This window comes from Penicillium digitatum, chromosome 1 (genome assembly GCF_016767815.1).
Source record: "Penicillium digitatum chromosome 1, complete sequence".
NCBI classification, from domain to species: domain Eukaryota; kingdom Fungi; phylum Ascomycota; class Eurotiomycetes; order Eurotiales; family Aspergillaceae; genus Penicillium; species Penicillium digitatum.
In genome coordinates this window covers 4,435,306-4,454,114 of record NC_089384.1, presented here as the reverse complement: position 1 = coordinate 4,454,114, position 18,809 = coordinate 4,435,306, and the positions used below count along the sequence as shown (strand labels likewise).

Below are 18,809 nucleotides of genomic sequence, written 5' to 3'. Positions count from 1 at the left end.
GATGGGAAGCAAGCAATATCAAAGGCAAACACATCATTTCATCAAGTTTCACAGCTCATCCGAGTCAGTCTCGTACTTCACGTTAACTTCGCTGCTGTCGTTATCTCCGCCGTCCAAGTCAGTCTCATCAACGACGGCATCCTGTTCAATGCCAGATTGACGGGAAGCAGGTGATGCGGTGGGTAGGGATGATTCGACCATAGGATGAGAGAGTTCATCCAAAGGGGCAGGGCTATCACTAGAAGATTGCTTCTGCTTTTTGGACTTCTTCCTTTTAGGGGGCTCGGGGGCCTCGGCGTCGCTGCTAGGTGCCTTGTTGGCCGCCTCGGCAGCAAGACGTTCCTCTTCTTCTAGTCTCTTTTGCTTCTTCTTCTTCTTCTTCTTCTCCTCCTTCCTCTTCCGCTTCCGGTCCTTGCGTGCAGCCTTGTCTTCCTGGGCTTCTTGCTCAATGTTCTCTTGTTCCCCCTTCTTTCGTCGCTCCATCTTCTCGCGCTTCCTCTCTTCCTTACTCTTTTTAGGAGTGGCGGGAGACAATGGGGCTTCCTTGATGGGGCCAGAGGCGGGATTTTCGTTGTGCTTGCGCTTGGACTTGGACTTCTTAGCCTTTTTAGAAGGCTCGGGCAGCTCAAGTTCACCCTCGTCGGATTCGAAATTGGCATTGGCGATGGTGGATGGTGCTACCTCCCCACTGAGCTTTAGTTTCGGATTGGTAGTCTTCGTAGTTTCATCTTCATCAGAATCCTCATTCACAAATTGAGAACTCTTCCTTTGCGCCTCCAGTCTCCGGTTCCAGATGGCGCTTTTCTTGGCAGCGAGTTTGGGATCAAACACCGCGCCTGGGTGGCCATTGGCCCGCATCATCATGACCTGCTTCACAATCTTGCGCCACTTGTCTGCGCATTGTTGTCGAGACCGCATGTAACCCATCTCCTTGCTGACATTACCCCACACAATGAGGCGCTCATCAAGCTCGTACATGTCCTTGCCTGAATTATCAGCAAGCAGTGGCTTCATAGTGAGCCACGTTGATTCTACAACAGAAAGGAAAAGCCTGGTTTCCTCCTCCAACCATGCGCCTTGATTCATTGTGCCCTGGTGCTCGAGCTTGTTCTTCCAGCGCTGAGTAACATCGTCATCACTGCGTCCAATGAGCTTACCAATGAAAGTCCATTTTGGTCCATATTTGGTGTGGAGCTCAATAAGCTCATCTTCTTGTTCCTTTGACCAATCGTGCGCTTTTTGAGCTGAAGTTTGGAAGTGTCGGCGCATGAATCGGTACACAGATCGTCGATCACGGTCTGGAACCAGTGCGTAGATCTCGTTCCAAAAGTTGCTTTTCGAGATGATATCTGAGGATAGTGGGAATTCGCCGTTTGCGCCACGCTCAGAATGCTGAACCATCTCGTCGAATTTGGCGCTAGCAATGCCGTGCATGGTGCAGAAATTAAGTTTGTACGCTTCGATTTTTCGCACTTCATCCGGCGTGTAAAATCCAATTTTCAAGTTGTCCTTCTCCCTAGTGCGTGAGCCTCTAACTCTCTTGGCCCTGAATCCTGGTGTGGTGCTGCCCTCAGGATTGGGCGAGTCAAGCGCTTGGGGTTGCTTTGTGGCAGCTAGCTGCTTTACAGCAAGCGGTTCTTCTGCAGCTGTCAACTCGGGTGTGGATTCAGGAATGGACGAAACGGGGGTTGTCAAGTCTTCGCCATTCTGCTTGCGGACCTTCTTCGTTGAGGACTTGGACTTGGGCTTAATCTTTGACGAAGTGGGTTGACTGGGAGTGGGAGGAATTTGAATAGCACTCGCAGAAGGTGATGCGTTGTTTTCTGGCGAAGCTGACTCGGCAACGAACTTTTCTGATTTGCGATGCTTCTTGGACTTTCGCTTGCGCTCGGGTTCAGACTCGCGCTTACGCTTTGAAGGATTCGACATGTTGGAGTCTAATTCTGCAAAGCGCTTTGTCCCATTGGCTTCCGCAATTGCTGGCGATGAAACCTTGGTTGCTGAAGAGAGATGTTTCTTTTTCTTGTGTTTCCTCCCATCAACCATAGAAGAATTCGGAGTTTCGGGAACTGTCAGTGAGATGTTAGTACGAAGCTGCGCGAAATCAAGTATTTTCACCAACCGATATCTCCAAAATCCTCAGGAATTTCGGGGAAAGGTTCAGGCTGAGACGATGTATTTCCCATAGCAATAATCCGCGACAACGAGTAGGGGGGGAAAGAGCAGGCGATGGGGCAGAGAAGGAGAGGCGAGGCTCTTCAAAATTTACGGCCCACGAAGCATCCAATCCGGCAATTGAAGTTCACCGCCTGTAGGCCCGCACTGACCGCCTATGCGGGGCCAATCGATGTCAATAGGCTATTGTAGATGATCTATGTCATTATCATTGTAGAAAAGAGATGGAGTATGATACAAATAATTAGATCCATACTGAGTGGATGAAAATCATTCAAGGCACCAAGAAAACTTATTCCAAAGAAGCAAATCTGATTTGTTGTAGACTTCCAACACAATGTCCGTTGAACAAATTTACCACATAGGAACGCATACATCAACTATATACCGTGTAACAAATGTGTGTTGTACATAGTCAGGCGTTCTATATTTACTGCAATTGCTAACCACAGTGCTGGCAGGTATCATGCTCATGATTGCATTAATAGTGTACATGCTGGCATAAAGAACATAAAAATTAACTGCAAGTTGTAAACCCCATACTCCAGGTCCTACAGACACAGTCACGACACAAGCTTCATATCCCTAAGAATTTTCGTCACTAGTTTCTTTTGGTCATGGGTGTGAAGATTGTGCTGATCTGTCTCCTGTAGACAGCGCCCAATTGCGATAGTAGCCTTGACAGCACTTTCTGCGGCGTTAGAGCAGTCCACCCACACCTTCCCATTGCGGCCAACTGCAATCTCAAATCCTCCCAAGCTCTCCAATTTCTTTCCAAGTTCAGAAAGAACAGCCAACCCTTCAATTGCATCTGTGTTCTCAGCAGAGGAGGAGCTTGCCCGAATCAACCGGGCCGCCATACCAGTCGAAACATCAAATACCATTCCACCTGTCAAGGGTCCCAATCCTCCATCAGCCTTGCCAGTTGCCGGGTTGACACAGGTAATTTCAACTTCGGCGCCGGCGCCGACTCCCACGGATTGTACCCGGGCATACACTAGCTCGCCTTGCTTTAACATCGGCCTTGTCTTCTTGGATGCGCCCTCAAAGGACAGCTGGCCTAAAAGCGCGTGAGCCGTGTGTGGGGTTACCATGCAGTGGAAGAAATCAACACTGGAGTGGTGGATCTGAGCAATGACGAAGTCGTTGACTGTGGGAATGTATCGGCGGTTCGGGAAAGAAAGAAGCGATACGGTGTTTCGTTTCGCATCAGTCGTCAACAGACCAGCTTGTGTTGCTGTTAAGACATGATTGGACCCCTTTGAAGAGGGCTGTGATAGGATGCGGAGGCCGGGGCCTAGTCGTAGAGGGTTGGAGTTGTTGATAGGAAGATGGTCTTGAGGTACCTCGTCGCTAGGTAATAGAACAAGCGGGACACCCATGATGCCAGACTGGGTAGACTGTATTCCGAGGATAGAATGAATGTAGAAGACTTCAAGGTAAGAGGCTTAATGCTGCATGCTTTGGCGCATTGATTCTGCAAAAGAAAACGACAATTCTTATCGCCACGTGATCTCATTGCATGTCCTTGGCTGAGCTTCTTCCTGACATTTCACTTGGACCGACCTTGGCAATATGAACAACTTGAGGGCTCTCAGCTGCCAGTTAAATGTGGCCACTTGTACTCACCCATTCTCAAGGCCAGAGCTATCTTCATCATGGAAAACTGTCCGCACATGAAGATTTCAAGGGTGGCGGTGCCTTATCTACAACGCCACAACCACTATCGATAAGCACCAGCCACATTTGCGGTAGACAAAAATCTTCAAAATCTTTTTCGGTCATTCCCCCTCAATCGAGATTTCCACTCCGATACCCCCGAAACTACGTTCACGTTGTGACGTGAGATCCTTATTCTTTTAATCCAAAAAAGTACACATTTCCAATTTCAACATGGGTGACGCTGCCAACAGTGCCCCCGCTGAGGCGGAGCGCTTTGCTATCGGTATCTCGTTTGGTAACTCATGCAGTTCAATTGCCCGAATCTCGCCTGTACGTCCTGATAATGATTCTTTGGGTCAAAGAACGGTGACTGACCAAAATTTTAGGAGGGCAAGGCTGAGGTTATTGCCAACGAGGAAGGAGGTGAGGACAATGAAGCCCCACGATTTGAGAACTTGAATTAACACATGTACTCAGATCGTCAAATTCCTTCCATCCTTTCTTACATTGACGGCGAGGAGTACCACGGCACACAAGCCAAGGCCCAGCTTGTTCGCAACTCAGCCAACACTGTTGCATACTTCCGCGATTTCGTCGGCAAGGAATTCAAGTCGATCGACCCTACTCCCTGCCACCAATCGGCCCACCCCCAGCAGCAGGACTCGACTGTCGCATTCACCATCCGCGACACCGAGAGCGAGACCCCCAACACCGTCACTGTTTCCGAGATTACCACCCGTCACTTCAAGCGTCTGAGACGCTCCGCCTCTGACTATCTCGGTAAGGATGTTAACGCCGCCGTCATCACCATCCCCACCAATTTCACCGATGCTCAGCGTGAGGCCCTTGTTGCCTCCGCCAAGGCTGCTGGTATCGACGTTCTTCAGTTGATCCACGAGCCCGTTGCCGCTGTCATGGCTTACGACGCCCGCCCCGAGGCGAATGTTGCCGACAAGCTGGTTGTCGTTGCCGACTTCGGTGGCACCCGCTCCGATGTTGCCGTTGTTGCCTCCCGCGGTGGCATGTACACTATCTTGGCCACTGCCCACGACTACGAGCTTGGCGGTGCCTCCCTGGATAAGATCATCATTGATCACTTCGCCAAGGAGTTCATGAAGAAGCACAAGACCGACCCCCGCGAGAACGCTCGTGGTCTGGCCAAGTTGAAGCTCGAGTGTGAGGCCACCCGCAAGGCCCTCAGCCTGAGCAGCAACGCCCAGCTGAGCATTGAGTCTCTGGTCGACGGTGTTGATTATGGTTCCACTATTAACCGCACCCGCTTCGAGCTTCTCGCCGGCAAGGTCTTCAGCCAGTTCACTGATCTGATCCAGCAGGTTGTCAAGAAGGCCGAGCTCGATGTTCTCGATATCGATGAGGTTATCTTCTCTGGTGGTGTTTCCCACACCCCCAAGCTCGCCAGCCTGACCAGCAACATTTTCTCTGAGAAGACCAAGATCCTAGCTCCTGCCACCTCTGTCACTGCTATTAACCCCTCCGAGTTGTCTGCCCGTGGTGCTGCTTTCCAGGCCTCCCTGATCCAGGAGTTCGAGCACGAGGACATTGAGCAGTCCATCCACCCTATGGTCACCGTCACCCCTCACCTGACCAAGGCCATTGGCGTTGAGTTCACCTCCCAGACCGAGGCCACCTTCCAGCCCCTCCTCGGCGCCGAGACCGCTCTCCCCGCCCGCCGCATCGCTCAGTACTTCGCCCCCAAGGAGGGTGGTGATGTTCTGGTTCGCGTGTGCGAGGGTGCCCGCGAGATCAAGGTCACCAAGCCTGAGCCCAAGGCCAAGGAGGACAAGCCTGCCCAGGACGAGGACGACTCTGACTTCGATTCCGAGGATGAGGAGGAAGAGGAGACCCGCGAGATTGTCTGGAAGACCGAGAAGCTTGTCGCTGAGCTCGCCGTCAAGGGCGTCAAGGCTGGCAGCAAGATCGAGGTCATGGTCCACGTCAACCCCGATCTTGGTTTGCAGATCGCCGTCCGCGAGGTCGGCTCCCAGAACGCTGTCCGTGGCGCCGTCAACGGCTCTGCATAAATTTTTCTTTCCCTTGTGAAATAAAAATAAAAAAACTTGGATTTCGTTTATGGTGTGATGATGCATGCATGACTGATAGAGGTTGTGATTTTTCTTTATGTCCACGATTTATACTGCAGTTATCGTCATGTCCCTTTTATCAGTTCTTAAATAGACTCAGTCAAATGCAACCAATCGATGCTGGTTTTCTTCTCCAGCCAACTTCACTCTACTAGGCCCCATCAATTTCATGGCGTATCAATCTAGGATTACTCATAGAGAATTCTGTTTTTGCTCCAAATTGTCACTACCCATGATTTCAAGATACAATTTACGTTCCAAGGATCAGGCAACAATAGTAGAAATTATATTACAACTAGATTAGATAGGTTCGCAACTGGAAGCACAAACTCTTGCGTGATTTTCAAATCGGAGAATCATTGAACCATGCGATTCATCAAAAAATCATCAAAGACTCGCGTACCGCCAAAACAGAACCCAACCTAAGGCATAGAGATCACTGCGCGAAGATTGCTCAATTGCCATCTTACGCAAGAAGGCCGTAGATTGATTAGATGAGTAAAGATCGTGAGGGATTCGTGATAGCATCAAGCGAGTGTGCGTAGCTCGATCCTTCAGGCTGCATCCGGGTCTATTCAGATGCAGATTGTCGAGATCAAAGTGAAACAGGCGGCCTCCTGAAGAAAGAATAAACTCTCTAAGGGGATATCAACGCAGGAAGACAAAGTCGTGTGTGGAATAGCCCGGAAATCGACATTTTCAAGTCAACATGTTCAGGTGCTCCGGCTTGTTCTTGTCGAGATGAGGAAATAGGCTTCTCATGGCTAGAGATGAACGATCTTAGGCGTAGTTTGTGCCCTCCTTCTTCTGACTTTTCACGCTATTTGAGCGCTGCGAGGTGAAGAAACCACGGCGGCGCTCCTTGCGTCCACTGTACCCGCTGCTAGTATCTTTCCGGCCGACAGCACCGCCAAGGCAGTACATCAAGCAAGAAAGGAACTGGCAGACAGATGCGGTCCACATGAAGGCATATGCCTTGACGCCCAAGTGTGCGCCCTGGCCATTACTCTTGAACGCGTGGCGGCCCTGGACAAAGACAGCGCTATGAGATATAGTTAGCATTTTAATTCCCGAGGCAGCTCCAGTTTCAATTGTAGAGGTACATACGTCATGAGACAGGTCGTGATAACCTGGAAAGTCAGAGCGATCCAGGCCAGGAAACCGGAGAGGTAGCTGGCAACGCGGGTGCAGATGGCCAGCATACCAGTGAAGAAAGAGCACACGGCGAAGAACAAACCGATGATGAGGAAGGGGAACATGAACCGTGACATCAAGAAATAGTGGTTCGTTCTACAGCGTAGAAATGGTTAGCGCGACCTGGTAATGATGATACATTAGTTGGTAACCTACCCGATGAACTGATGAGGAACATTGTCGGTCGTGTTGAAGTTTCGGTGGCTTGGAGGGTCGAATGGGAAATCCACATGGGTATCTCCACAGTCATTCTTACCGTCCTTCACTCCGCAGAGGTTCCAGAATGTCCAACGCGAGGTTGATGGAGCGCCTGGGATATTTCCCGTATCCGCCTCGAGGAAGTAAATTCGGTTGAGGGGGTTGCTGTTGCGCGCACCTCCCAACAGCGTGAGGAAGATCAGCAATATCGACGCTGCCATGAAAAACAGGCCTGTGAAGCCTAATGTTGCTCCTGTGTGATGGTCAGTTTCAAGTCTTGTGTCGTTGTTGATCAGGAGTTGATTGACGAACTGCTGAGACCCATCTTTTTTTGGTGCTTGTAGGTCACACTATGATTTGATTGAGGGTTTGTTTTTTTTTTCTCGAGGTTGTTATCTCTAATCTTCTTAGGGAATGTAGTTTCACAAGGAGAGAGTCGAAAGATGAGAGAAAATGTGACAGAAATTCAAATGGAAAATGCCAGCTGGTATAAAGATGTAAGAGCAGCCGGGGTATCCGGGACCATTGGCCAGTGTGATATAATGACGAGTGAGCATCATCCTGCTCTCTCTGTTGCAAGATTTAAGAGTATCAACGATCATAACGTCATGGTTGCACCTGATCGGCTAGCTGTTTGTAGTTAGCCTGCACTCTACTTGAGACACTATACCATATCGGGTTAGTTCAAAGCGGTCCATGACGAAGTCTACGAGCACGTCCAACCGAAACGACGTTGCACCCCTCGCAACGACATTGGTCTTATGGAAGAAATGTGACGTGGACCATCACATTTTAACGTTTCTATCTTATTCAGCTTTGTGCCTTTCTGAAAAACCTTGTCTGCCCTGCCCAATCCCCAGACTCGAGGGTACACACTGCGAACCTGCCCCGTACAACGTTGTAATGGCGACCTGGGCATACCCCCCACTGCCCGCAGAGCAGATCAACCGTGAGGCGGACACTGCGCTGGTATGTAAAACATATATGGACCCTTATAACAGAGGGCCTGGTTGGCTGTAGCTATGATCTGTGAAGGAGTGTGGAGCATCTCTAAGATAATGCCAACAATTTCATCTAGGCCCGAGAGCTAGAGTGGCTCTTGCATTCGCTACAAGACTCACTTGCCTCTTTGAAGGAAGGCCTCCAGGAATGCGCTGCTCTCCTAGCTGCCCAAGAACCGGGATCAACCTTAGTGCTGTCGTCGCTACGGTCGGAAAGTGTGAAAGGCTTCGTGACTAGAATCGGCACCAAAGTCGTGAAGGGCGTGTGTATTCCGAGTGTTTCCCGAGGACCCATGTATATGCAACTAAATCGATTCCTCTCTAGGATGTTCAACTTCGTCTTGCATCGCTCCCGCCTCCTCGAGGTACCCCTGGCACCCGATTGAACCTATCTCAGTCCCCCGAAGCCCCGGGGCTGGTACTTCAACAGCTGGTGTCGGTTCGGGATCTCGTGGCTCAGAGTCTGGATATTGTGGATGTGAGCACTTGGACAGGCGATCCTCTCAACGCGGGCTTCATTTTCAGTCAACTACACCTCTTGCTCGAGACGATCAGCGAGGCGCGACACATGTTGAAAGGAGAAGGCGATGAGACGCGGGGCAAGTGGTGGGATACCAGTGCCCCCGAAAACGTGTGTTCGCTTTCGTTGAAAAAAAATCTTATAATGTTCTGCTGACATGTATGCTGCGCAGATGTTTGACCCTCCGCTTCCGCCGCATCTTTCCTTCCATCTCTCCATCACAGACTCCGCCCTGGTTCTTCTTCTTCGAACTCTAGAGCCTACTGCCCTTAATCATACGCCAACCGTTTTTTCTTCAGATATCTCCCTGACCGGGTTTTCTCTACGAGAACGGCTATTCGGCTCGCGCGCGCCAACTCATGATGAGGCCGGTTGCATTTTTCAATGGCAGGGAGAAGAAGTTCGAGTCAAGGAGAAAGTTCGGGTGGAGAGCCAGGATCCTAGTCTGATGGCCGTCATGGCAAAACTATCGGCTCTTGAGCATGAGGTAATGCGTTGCGTTGCTGCGCTGCGGGTGCTCATGGGCGATGAAGATACGGAGAGCGAGGCGCAGTGATTTGATTGATACCCTACTCTATTTAAATTATGAACAGCTAGCTGCCTGTCACAATACTTGACGTCATTTAGTACCCGAGGTAGGGCCTTCAGAAATATTGAATATGTTATCATCTGAGACATGTAAGGATCGGATGCCTTGAGGCTATGCAGTGTTAGGACTTTGTCCATAGAGCATATGCTAATATAAGAGAAGTAACTAGCATTTAATCTACATCACACACATATATCCACCAACAAAAATTTCATGTGGTACGTTGTTATAGATCTCTAGCACCGAGCTAAAACCGACCCAAGGGAATAGCCGCGGACCAGCCAATGAGAAGCCCGTGGTTTGTGATAGGCGCGCATGGGTATCTTGGCATCAATTTTCTAGGCTCGACCATTTTTCTTTCTCTCTCAACCTCTCCAGAAGGGATTGTCAACAAGAGCTGAATAATGTTGTCCAGGTCTTCAGCATCAGGCGCGAGTCGGTCACAACCGCGCGAACTATTTCGCACCTTTGCCTGCCCTTCTGGATCGCGACAGCTCCGCGGGCCTGCTAATCGCTTGACACCTAGACAGCAACGCACGCTTGTACAAAATGCGTCATCTTTGGTCGCGTCCAGCGGTCTTGCGCACCGAAGAAAAACTTCCGACTATGCGGCATCACAATGTCACCCTCAGCGGAGGTTTGTGTCAGGCCCAGCGCCCGCCGACTCGCCGCCTCAATCCAGTCAGTCCATCGAACCGAATGATATCAATATTCTGATCGACCGAATCGGCGAGAATGAGGCAGAAATGGTACAAATACTTGAAGAGTTGGAAATTATGGGCGAAGAGGGCGATGGAGACGAGATCATCGACCTGATCGGCCAGCGAGACGAACACACCGCAGAGTCATGGGTACACAAGATTAAACAGCGTTTTGGAGATGAGGTGCCAGAGGGGCTGTTGGATGATGCCGAGCTTCAAATCTACGCTCGCCTCTACGGAGAGCCAATCATTCGACAGGAAGCTGAGTTGATGGTTGAGCAAGAGGAAGATTTGAGCTTGCTCCGCGAAGATGGACAAGGAGGGTGGGAGGAAGTTAATCTAGAAGAAAGCGCCACCGCTGAGGACGATGTTTCACTCGTCTATGATATGGATGTTTCCCCGGAAGAGCGGGAAACACTTGCCATGCAACGGACCAGGGAAGTCGCAGAGCAGTTGGGCGGCGAGATCATGCTCGAGGAATTTGAGAACGAGGCCGTTCCTGACTCTGCTCCAAGAATGCATCCTCTCACTCTCGAGGGCAAGTTTGGAACTGATCCTACAACTATCCATCTGCCCAAGGACACTGTCACTGGTCCCATATCAGTCATTCTGTCGGAATTCTCCAACAAGCACATTTCGGAGACTGCCCGGCGCTTGTTTGGAGGACCAGGTTTGCCCCATTCTAGTACAACGGCGCCTCCGCGTGCTCAATTACCACAGCTTCCTATCGCTCTCCAAGCTTCGCGGCGTCACATGGGAGCAATGGAGGCCAACGCATACTTGGCAGCTTTGTACCCTGGAATCTACGCATCGACACTCAGTGTTATGGTTGAGGTTCGCAAGCGATTGGGCGTCGATTGGATCCGCCGTCTCATTGCACAAGATGGTGGGCCAAACGTTCTTGATGCCAGCGGTGGTGGTGCCGGTATTTTGGCCTGGAGAGATGTCATCCGCGCAGAATGGGAGCTCATGGTGCCCGATCATCCTGCGGGAGCCCCCATCCCCTTTGGGAGATCAACGGTGCTGACAGGCTCCGATGCCCTTCGAGTGCGCGCCGCTGTCATGCTAGAAAACACTACCTTCCTTCCACGGCTGCCTGATTACGTCCACGTGCGCGAGAAACCTACAATTGATGACTTGCGGGATGCTCCTAAACGCAAGCAGTACGATATCATCATCGCACCGCACTCTCTTCTCGGTCTTGAAGAAGAACATGAGCGCAAACAACACGTGGAGAACTTGTGGTCTCTTTTGAACCCCAACGGGGGTATTCTCATTCTGCTCGAGAAGGGCCGCCAGAAGGGCTTCGAGGCTATCTCTGGAGCTCGTGAAATGCTCTTGAAGCGCCACATTGCAAGCCCCGGCTCTACCGAATACGACAACTTCCTGGAAGACCCCGATCAACGTGAGGTCATTGAGAAGGAGCGTGGAATGATCGTCGCTCCCTGCACCAACCACTCAACTTGCCCGATGCACAATTCCTCAGGTGCTACCAAGGGTCGTAGAGACTACTGCCATTTCGAGCAGCGATACATTCGCCCCCCATTCCTGCAGCGCATCATGGGAGCGAAAGATCGTAATCACGAAGATCTTAAATTCAGCTACCTTGTCGTTCAGCGTGGCGTAGACCTACGACAAGAACAAGCAATTCGCCAAGGTCCAGAGGCTACAGATGCCGCGTTCGAAGGATTCGAGGACGAGGAGTCTGACATCCCCAACAAACCAGCCTTCCACACTCTATCCCTCCCTCGCGCCATCTACCCACCCATGAAACGCCGCGGCCATGTTATCTTTGATCTCTGTACGCCCGCCGGCAAAATCGAGCGCTGGACTGTCCCGCGCTCTTACAGCCGCCAGGCCTACCGCGACGCACGCAAGTCCCACTGGGGAGATCTGTGGGCTCTTGGAGCCAAGACCCGCGTCCCGCGCAATCTGAATCTTGGCGAAAAGCATGGCGAGGGTAAGAAGGAGCGCCTGGCTCGCCGCGCGGCGACTAAAAATTCCATACGTGACGCCGAGGAAGAGGGTGACTTTGAAAACGAGGGAGAAGAGGAGGATGAAGACTATGAGGTCTATGACTCGGATATTCCTGATGTCCCCGTTAAGAAGAGGGGCCAGCACATCCCCAGTTGGAAAAAGCATAATGATAAAAAGAAGCTTCGTCAGGCTTACAACAAGCGTTCTGTTGACGAATAAGTGGCTTTGATTTGGCGTTCTTCTTGTCTGAATTTGAAGGTTCAAAAACATGTACTATACTACTAACCGGCAGCATTTGGCATTGGGACTGGGGATTGGATCTTGTTTGTATACTAGGAAATTCTCGCACTTCTACAGATGTAAATATTGCATCTTCACTCTAATCAATGGATGACGTGTATTTGATTTTTTTGACACAGTATCAGAGGCGTCATTTAGCCTGAGTCAATCCTGCTTTTCTTTAATCAGGTGGCCCTGATGGAGGCCATAGGGGATCCCACTAACTGGTCATGAAGCATGGTCTTGTCACAACCTGGAGGAACTGGGCCCGGCTTAAGAAGCGCCTGCGGTGACCGGATATCTTTCCTGTGTGGAGCTCTGCGATGAACATGGGGTTCTTTGAAATGCACTGGTCGTGAGAGGCATTCATGGTCTCGTTAAGACAGTCGCTGGTTTCACACTTGGTGTTTTTTTTTTCTAGCCAGAGCTGGCGAAGCACGCACAGTCTAGAAACAAGTGGATAGAACTCAGTTTCGAAAGTCACATTGGAGTCAAAGTCTCCTGGCAGGTCAGTCGCAATTGGTAATAGCAGATTTTCTTATCTTGCAAAGTGACACTGTTACAATCACTGCGCAGCCATACTCTTTCGCAACTGCCTTTGTTTCTGCGTACTCTGTAGTTCCAATCGATCGACTGCGAACTTAAGCCGTTCTTTCTTCTGCACAAGTCTCCGCAGCTCTGCAGCCTTGGATGTGGCTGCATTACCTGACGATGCAGCGCCGGACCCCGCCATGCGACCCCGCAGTGAGCTGCTTTGAGGTTGGCTGCGAGTAGCTGATGACCGGCTCTCCGGAGTGGACGAGAGTCGACCTTCTTGAAGTTCACATTTCGCCTTGAGTCCTTGTTCGCGGCGCGCGAGCTTTTCAACGTGGTTTGATGAAAGCGTGAGGAGGTGGGCGATGCTGGGGGTGATTTCGTCAAGGAGAGATTGCTGCGCTTCGTGCAATGTAGGCTCAGGGAGGAGCTCAAAGTGCTATTTAAAGACATTTTGGTCAGTCTCATAGCTTCTCGTTTCCTTTCAGGGATGAAGCTTTGGAAGAACATACTCGCGTTGTTTGGAGGACTTTACATAGACGAGGGAAATCGTTCACACCCGCATCGAGAGTGGATATAGAGTTGTCCAGAATCTGGAGAGAGGACTGTAATGAGGTGACTGAGGAAGACAATGAAGCTGCCATAGTTTGTGCTTTGATGTTTGAGTTGAAGATGATTGTTTACAACAGTCGGGATAGATCGGGCTGTAAAAGCGGCATGACACCGCCTTTAAGGCGGCGTGGCCTCGGGACCGGGCAAACCTCCCAAACCTCTCTTCTCCTCTTCCGTCCTCCTACCTCACCATCCTCCCGAACACCGAATTCTCTCCGTATTCGATTCACCTGTCACAATGTCTCTCCTCGGAAAGAAGTTCCCCGGCGCTCTGTGTATGTGTTTTTTAAGACCTCGACTACAACTTGTCGGAAAACGAGATAAGGACCACCGACTGACGCACATGTTCACTTACAGCCCAGCCTATGGCTCCCTTCTTCGCTGCCGGTACGCATACCCTCTAAATCCTGAAAAGTCTTGACGATCCGATATGCATGGATTGTCAATTCTGAACGTTGCGCCCTCGGAGCGATTGTTGATTGAGCATCACTCTAACAATTCTCCTCTTTTAGGCCTCATTGTGCTCTACGGTGTCAACTCTCTCCAGAATGCTCTGTCCAACAGTGAGTTCACTCCACGCAGCTACATATGAATTATCGACGGCTTTCGGGCTCATGCGACAATATCCGCAAAAATAACTTTACGAGGAGCGTCTGCAAGCATAATCAACTAACATTCATCTCCGTACAGCCGCTCAGTACAAGAACGACCCCCGCAACCCCAACGCTAAGCCCGCTGGTAAGGCTGACCACTAAACTGGGTCGACATTGAATGCATTTTGAGATCCCATTTGTTCGTCAATGAGTAGTGGGACAACGTCGCGATGTGTGGGTGGAGGGAGATGGCCCAGGCCCTCAATGGCCGGCTTGCAATCTTTGTGATTACTCTGCGGGCAGTTTACCCCTGTCCAAGCATATAGAGTCTAACCACCTCGATGGGGTGACTTGGATCAATTCACAAGCTGTACCATTACCATTCTGAGCAAAACGCTTTTTCCTTTCGTAGTATCTCTTCTGTTGGATGATATCCTATCATCCAGAGCAAGGAGAGTAACTTGGACCGAATGATCCGGACCCTGTTGTGTTGTAGATGTAGGTATAGGTTTTGTGGACTCTATACTTCACAAATGCTCATTGCTACGCGTTTCACTTCGGGCTAGCGTTCTGCTTGATTGCGGCCGTACAACAAGTCAAAATTAGCTCTTTTTTTGATACTGCTTCATTCTTTTCCAATTTAAATAAGCATTCATCCAAAAATACTAGCCATAACGTAGGGCTTTGATGCCTCTCAGTGTGAAATCTTACACCCAGCACGCTAAACCCGATCGGGCAGCCAATTTTCGCCAACTCCGCCTGGCCGAAGGACAATCATTTTCCGACCTCAACTCCGCAATTGCCCCCAACTATAGACGCCAAAATGACCAAAATGGCAGGGCTCTTCCGCCCTAAGAAGCTTGATCTCTCTGGATTTGTCAATACCCGCTTGATTCGGGACAACAACAAGCGCATGGCCTTTGAGCAGACCGAGCCTGAACGGTACGAACTCTGTCCTTCTCCCAGATGCTCTGATCTTGGTAAACATGATGGGAATTGAGCCACACATGCTGACTCTCTGTTTTTTGACAGACAAGCTCTCCGCTACATGATCCGCAACACATCTCTCCCGGGCCGTGTCCGCGCGCAGGCTCAGCTCCAATTGTCGCAGATGCACGCCTACACCCGCCCCACGCAGATCAAGAACCGTTGTGTGGCATCGGGCACTGCCCGTAGTGTCTTCCGCGATTTCAGAATCAACAGAGTAAGTGGAAAACTCCGGCCAATGGTTGCATCCTGCCCGGGGCTTTTGTATTCACATCGCTAACACTGTCTTCTAAAGTACCAATTCCGTATGCAGGCTCTCGCAGGTGAACTTCCCGGCGTGAAAAAGGCCAGTTGGTAATTGGATGAGATTGTTGCTGGTGCTCTGTAATATATGGAGGCCTCTGGTTGAATTGTTTGCACGATGGCGTTTTCTTCTTTGCTTCCATTGGGTGGAAGCATGTACAGTATGCAATTCTATTTTGCAGAGAAATCAAACATTTCTTTGTCGGTTTAGTTTCTCTGACCATACTCAGCTGCTCCCGGCTTAGTGGGATTGACAGTCCAGGTATCGCGTTGGGCCCGATCCTCCTTTGCTGATGTTGTGGGATCAGATTCTTTTTGTTTAGCGTTGAGATTTTTTTTAATTGAGCTGTTTGCTTCCATCTTGATGATCAGCTGCAGATCAGCATGCTGATGTGATCTAATTCTGGACTGGTATTTCATCTGATCCATCCAGTGGTGTATATCAAGAAGATTCCAGTCATAGATCCTCAATATCTGCGGCAACATTATTCGGTGTAGCCTGTTGACAGGTTAAATATCACTGGTCATTGAGCAGATGGGAAGCTTGTCGATTCCTGTCATAATCACATCCTCACTGACCTTTACCCTGTCGTAGAATTGCGTTGAAAAAGCGCGGTGCCTTCTGATTCTGCTTGTGTGATACTTCCCTCTTCCTTTTATGGTCTCCTTCTTTTTGTCCATCACTCATCTTCCCCTCTTTTCTCTTTGACCTTCATCTCAAATCAATCTCACACGTTGATTCTGAAGCTTTGCCACCATGAATAGTGTTCCGAGAGACTTCCTCCCCGATGATATCGTCTTCGCAGAAGACCTATTGGAGCTTGGGTAAGTTTTCCGTAGTTTTTCGGTGTGAGATCTCAGCCTCGGGTGCTAACAGTCCATTGAATGACCTAGATTTGTTGTCACGAAAGATGACAAAATCCGGTACATCGCCGCCCCGGACCAGGGCCCTCGTTACAAGGTCAACCGAAGTGACCGCATCAACAAGGTCCACATTGAGGCCCTCCATAGTCAGCAAACCTTCAGATACATTTTCATAGTAGTCTATGGTCCTGATGAATCATTTGGCGCTAATAACCTCACAGAGGCGATCCGTACCAACATCATCGACCGGCTCCTGGGAATGGGCATGCATTTCATGAAGATTCCCAAGGGTAGCAAGAGGCAGGTCCCCATCATGGTGTCGGGCAATGTGACCACTGCACCTCGAGTTGTTGTTTTCTGCGGCGAGATTGTTGAAGACCTGGGTGTCTTCTCGTACCGTGACGCTTGCGACGACGGTATTTCTTTCGGGTCGATCCTGGGCTTTGCAAAAGGTCTGCTCGGTGAGAATGCTCAAGATTCGCCTAATGCTCTCATTCTTGCCAACGCTGGTCACACCGTCTGGTATAATGCAGGTTGGCTCGCGATGACCCCGGACAGTGTTGATGGTCAACATCGCACCTCTGCTGTGGAGCGCAAGCGTCCACTGAGTGCTCGTAACGTGGTTGGCTCCATCGGTGAACATGTTCGGAATGTCTTCGAACAAGTCTTGATGCGCGGTACCTTCCGAGTCGGTGCCAGAATCGACGTCATCGGCCTGTCTGAGGGCGGCCATGCTGCCATGACATACCTGAAGAATCACTGTGGGTATCTGACTGGATACGCTAGTTGGAGATTGCTTACTGACACGGCCCCTAGGGAGTTTCTGGTCGCCCCATATCTCCTCCCTCTCCCTGATCAACCCCGAGACAATGCTTGGCACAAACACCAAGACGGATGACCTGAAGGGTCCAGGGTCATTTGCCTGGTTCATGAAACACCGTTGCCGTGCCTGGATCATCTGTGATAAGCCGATTGGCACACGTATGCCTGGTCTTGACCTCCCTCATGGCTGCAACACATACTCCTCCGGGGAAGGCACAAAGTCTGCGTGTATGATCACTCGTGGTGTGGGACACATCTTGACTTGGATGAACATTATGCACTACACTCCAATGGCGATGGAGAGATTTGGTGTGGTCTCTGGCGAGACCGATCCCAGCCACAATGTTATTCTGATCAACAACGTTCCGGAAGTCCCTGACGGCAAGATTGAAGTGCATAACCTAGATGTTATAAGCCAGATGAAAGGCTTACTGGCCGGTGTCACGTTCACGGAGGACATGAGTACTTTTTTCAATAACAAGCTATACTCTGCTGATGATAATGAAAACACAAGCGATGACGGCAGCGAGGGTTCGGCCGTTTACAGAGTTGAAGACAATGATGAGCTTGATGCTCTTCCTGACGCTCCCAACGTTCTTTCCGTTCCGGAAACTCCTCCTCACTACGACGACGTGGTTGTCGGCAAGACTGGGCCATTTGACCTCAAAGATCTGCAAGATATCCGAGAGGACGAAGAAGAAGAGTAAACCCCGTGAGAAGTGCCCTGCTTTCTTATACGGTGGCGCTACAGGTTTGGTTTGTCCGTGGGTGGGTTTTCTCTGGAGTCTGTGTTTCCCGGTGTTTCGACCGGTTGCTTTTGCTTCTGCTTTGCTCTTTTGAGGTTTCTTGCGCGTAGATGCCTCTTGTTTCCTCCCTAGTTGAGATCGATCTGACCAGAAGAGATCATGCCAAATTCGCCCAAAAAAAAAAGGAACTAAACATCGTCTGCCAAGATGGCGAATGAATGAAACTTCATGTTTTAGTTTCTCCAATTTCTCCAATTTCACTCACGACATATGTTGTAGAGACATACAGACATGTAGGTACCCAGGTTAGGTGTCTCACGAAGGCACAAAAAACCCCACGGCTCTTACCAGCATACAGTACATCGGATGAAATATCTACCCTTGCATATCTTGAATTTCAATTGAATAGACCTTGGAACGTTTCATTTGGCATCTGCCAAGTGTATTATACTACCCACCACGGCAAAAGATAAGGAGGCCGAAGCTATTCAGGCCGAAGACAATTTCCATCGAGTAAGCTGATAAAAGCGATAAGCGGGAATTGCAGATTTTACATCGGAGGTGCCCGATAACTTTCCCGCCTTGAATGATGGATGTTATCTTCTCAACAGGTCAGTATCTCGGAGACAAGAGACTTCAGGGCATTACCATGACTGTCCAGTTCTTACAACGCCGGGCTCTGGAAGGATGGTTCGGTGGGCCTGTGGATATTCGTGGGATGTTCCTGGAAATTCCCTTTGGAAAAAAAAAAATTTGAACTACTGACCCTGGTTCCAGACCTTTTGTTTATATATATACATTTTTTTTTTTTCCGGAGGCACAGTGGCGTATTTATATCTCCCCCAATCCCCTTATCTTGAGGCGTTTCCTCTTATCGTCTTTTATCTGAACAGCTTTAGATTCCGTCTTTTTGGTTGATATTCGAGTTTGAAGTATAGGATTTACCAGAG

General features: G+C 50.0%; 9 protein-coding genes across 9 annotated transcripts; 5 read left to right on the top strand and 4 right to left on the bottom strand.

Moving 5' to 3' along the window:
- Positions 1-48: 48 nt before the first annotated feature.
- On the bottom strand, positions 49-2,186 carry Pdw03_3872 (Exosome complex RNA-binding protein 1/RRP40/RRP4; the record flags this gene model as incomplete). The annotated part of the gene is made up of 2 exons (XM_014676251.2): positions 49-2,069; positions 2,123-2,186. 2 exons carry the CDS (start codon positions 2,184-2,186, stop codon positions 49-51), a joined length of 2,085 nt encoding a protein of 694 aa, XP_014531737.2.
- A 552-nt stretch (positions 2,187-2,738) lies between these two features.
- Positions 2,739-3,557, bottom strand: Pdw03_3871 (Exosome complex exonuclease Rrp40, putative; the record flags this gene model as incomplete). Its single annotated transcript, XM_014676252.1, has 1 exon — positions 2,739-3,557. One exon carries the CDS (start codon positions 3,555-3,557, stop codon positions 2,739-2,741), a length of 819 nt encoding a protein of 272 aa, XP_014531738.1.
- A 511-nt stretch (positions 3,558-4,068) lies between these two features.
- Pdw03_3870 (Hsp70 chaperone (BiP), putative) lies at positions 4,069-5,879 on the top strand (the record flags this gene model as incomplete). The annotated part of the gene is made up of 3 exons (XM_014676253.1): positions 4,069-4,167; positions 4,224-4,260; positions 4,315-5,879. The coding sequence occupies 3 exons, from the start codon at positions 4,069-4,071 to the stop codon at positions 5,877-5,879; spliced, it is 1,701 nt and encodes a 566-aa protein (XP_014531739.1).
- Positions 5,880-6,719: 840 nt separating this feature from the next.
- On the bottom strand, positions 6,720-7,656 carry Pdw03_3869 (Actin cortical patch SUR7/pH-response regulator PalI; the record flags this gene model as incomplete). Its single annotated transcript, XM_014676254.1, has 4 exons — positions 6,720-6,981; positions 7,047-7,229; positions 7,290-7,584; positions 7,644-7,656. 4 exons carry the CDS (start codon positions 7,654-7,656, stop codon positions 6,720-6,722), a joined length of 753 nt encoding a protein of 250 aa, XP_014531740.1.
- A 578-nt stretch (positions 7,657-8,234) lies between these two features.
- On the top strand, positions 8,235-9,408 carry Pdw03_3868 (RAVE subunit 2/Rogdi; the record flags this gene model as incomplete). The annotated part of the gene is made up of 4 exons (XM_014676255.1): positions 8,235-8,300; positions 8,410-8,595; positions 8,658-8,963; positions 9,025-9,408. 4 exons carry the CDS (start codon positions 8,235-8,237, stop codon positions 9,406-9,408), a joined length of 942 nt encoding a protein of 313 aa, XP_014531741.1.
- Positions 9,409-9,845: 437 nt separating this feature from the next.
- Pdw03_3867 (Ribosomal protein Rsm22, bacterial-type) lies at positions 9,846-12,338 on the top strand (the record flags this gene model as incomplete). Its single annotated transcript, XM_014676256.1, has 1 exon — positions 9,846-12,338. One exon carries the CDS (start codon positions 9,846-9,848, stop codon positions 12,336-12,338), a length of 2,493 nt encoding a protein of 830 aa, XP_014531742.1.
- Positions 12,339-12,963: 625 nt separating this feature from the next.
- Pdw03_3866 (Mitotic spindle biogenesis protein Spc19, putative) lies at positions 12,964-13,576 on the bottom strand (the record flags this gene model as incomplete). The annotated part of the gene is made up of 2 exons (XM_014676257.1): positions 12,964-13,371; positions 13,445-13,576. 2 exons carry the CDS (start codon positions 13,574-13,576, stop codon positions 12,964-12,966), a joined length of 540 nt encoding a protein of 179 aa, XP_014531743.1.
- A 1,384-nt stretch (positions 13,577-14,960) lies between these two features.
- Positions 14,961-15,482, top strand: Pdw03_3865 (mitochondrial 37S ribosomal protein uS14m; the record flags this gene model as incomplete). The annotated part of the gene is made up of 3 exons (XM_014676258.1): positions 14,961-15,079; positions 15,170-15,341; positions 15,420-15,482. The coding sequence occupies 3 exons, from the start codon at positions 14,961-14,963 to the stop codon at positions 15,480-15,482; spliced, it is 354 nt and encodes a 117-aa protein (XP_014531744.1).
- Positions 15,483-16,184: 702 nt separating this feature from the next.
- On the top strand, positions 16,185-17,820 carry Pdw03_3864 (Ribosomal protein S14; the record flags this gene model as incomplete). The annotated part of the gene is made up of 3 exons (XM_014676259.1): positions 16,185-16,252; positions 16,322-17,052; positions 17,108-17,820. The coding sequence occupies 3 exons, from the start codon at positions 16,185-16,187 to the stop codon at positions 17,818-17,820; spliced, it is 1,512 nt and encodes a 503-aa protein (XP_014531745.1).
- Positions 17,821-18,809: the final 989 nt, after the last annotated feature.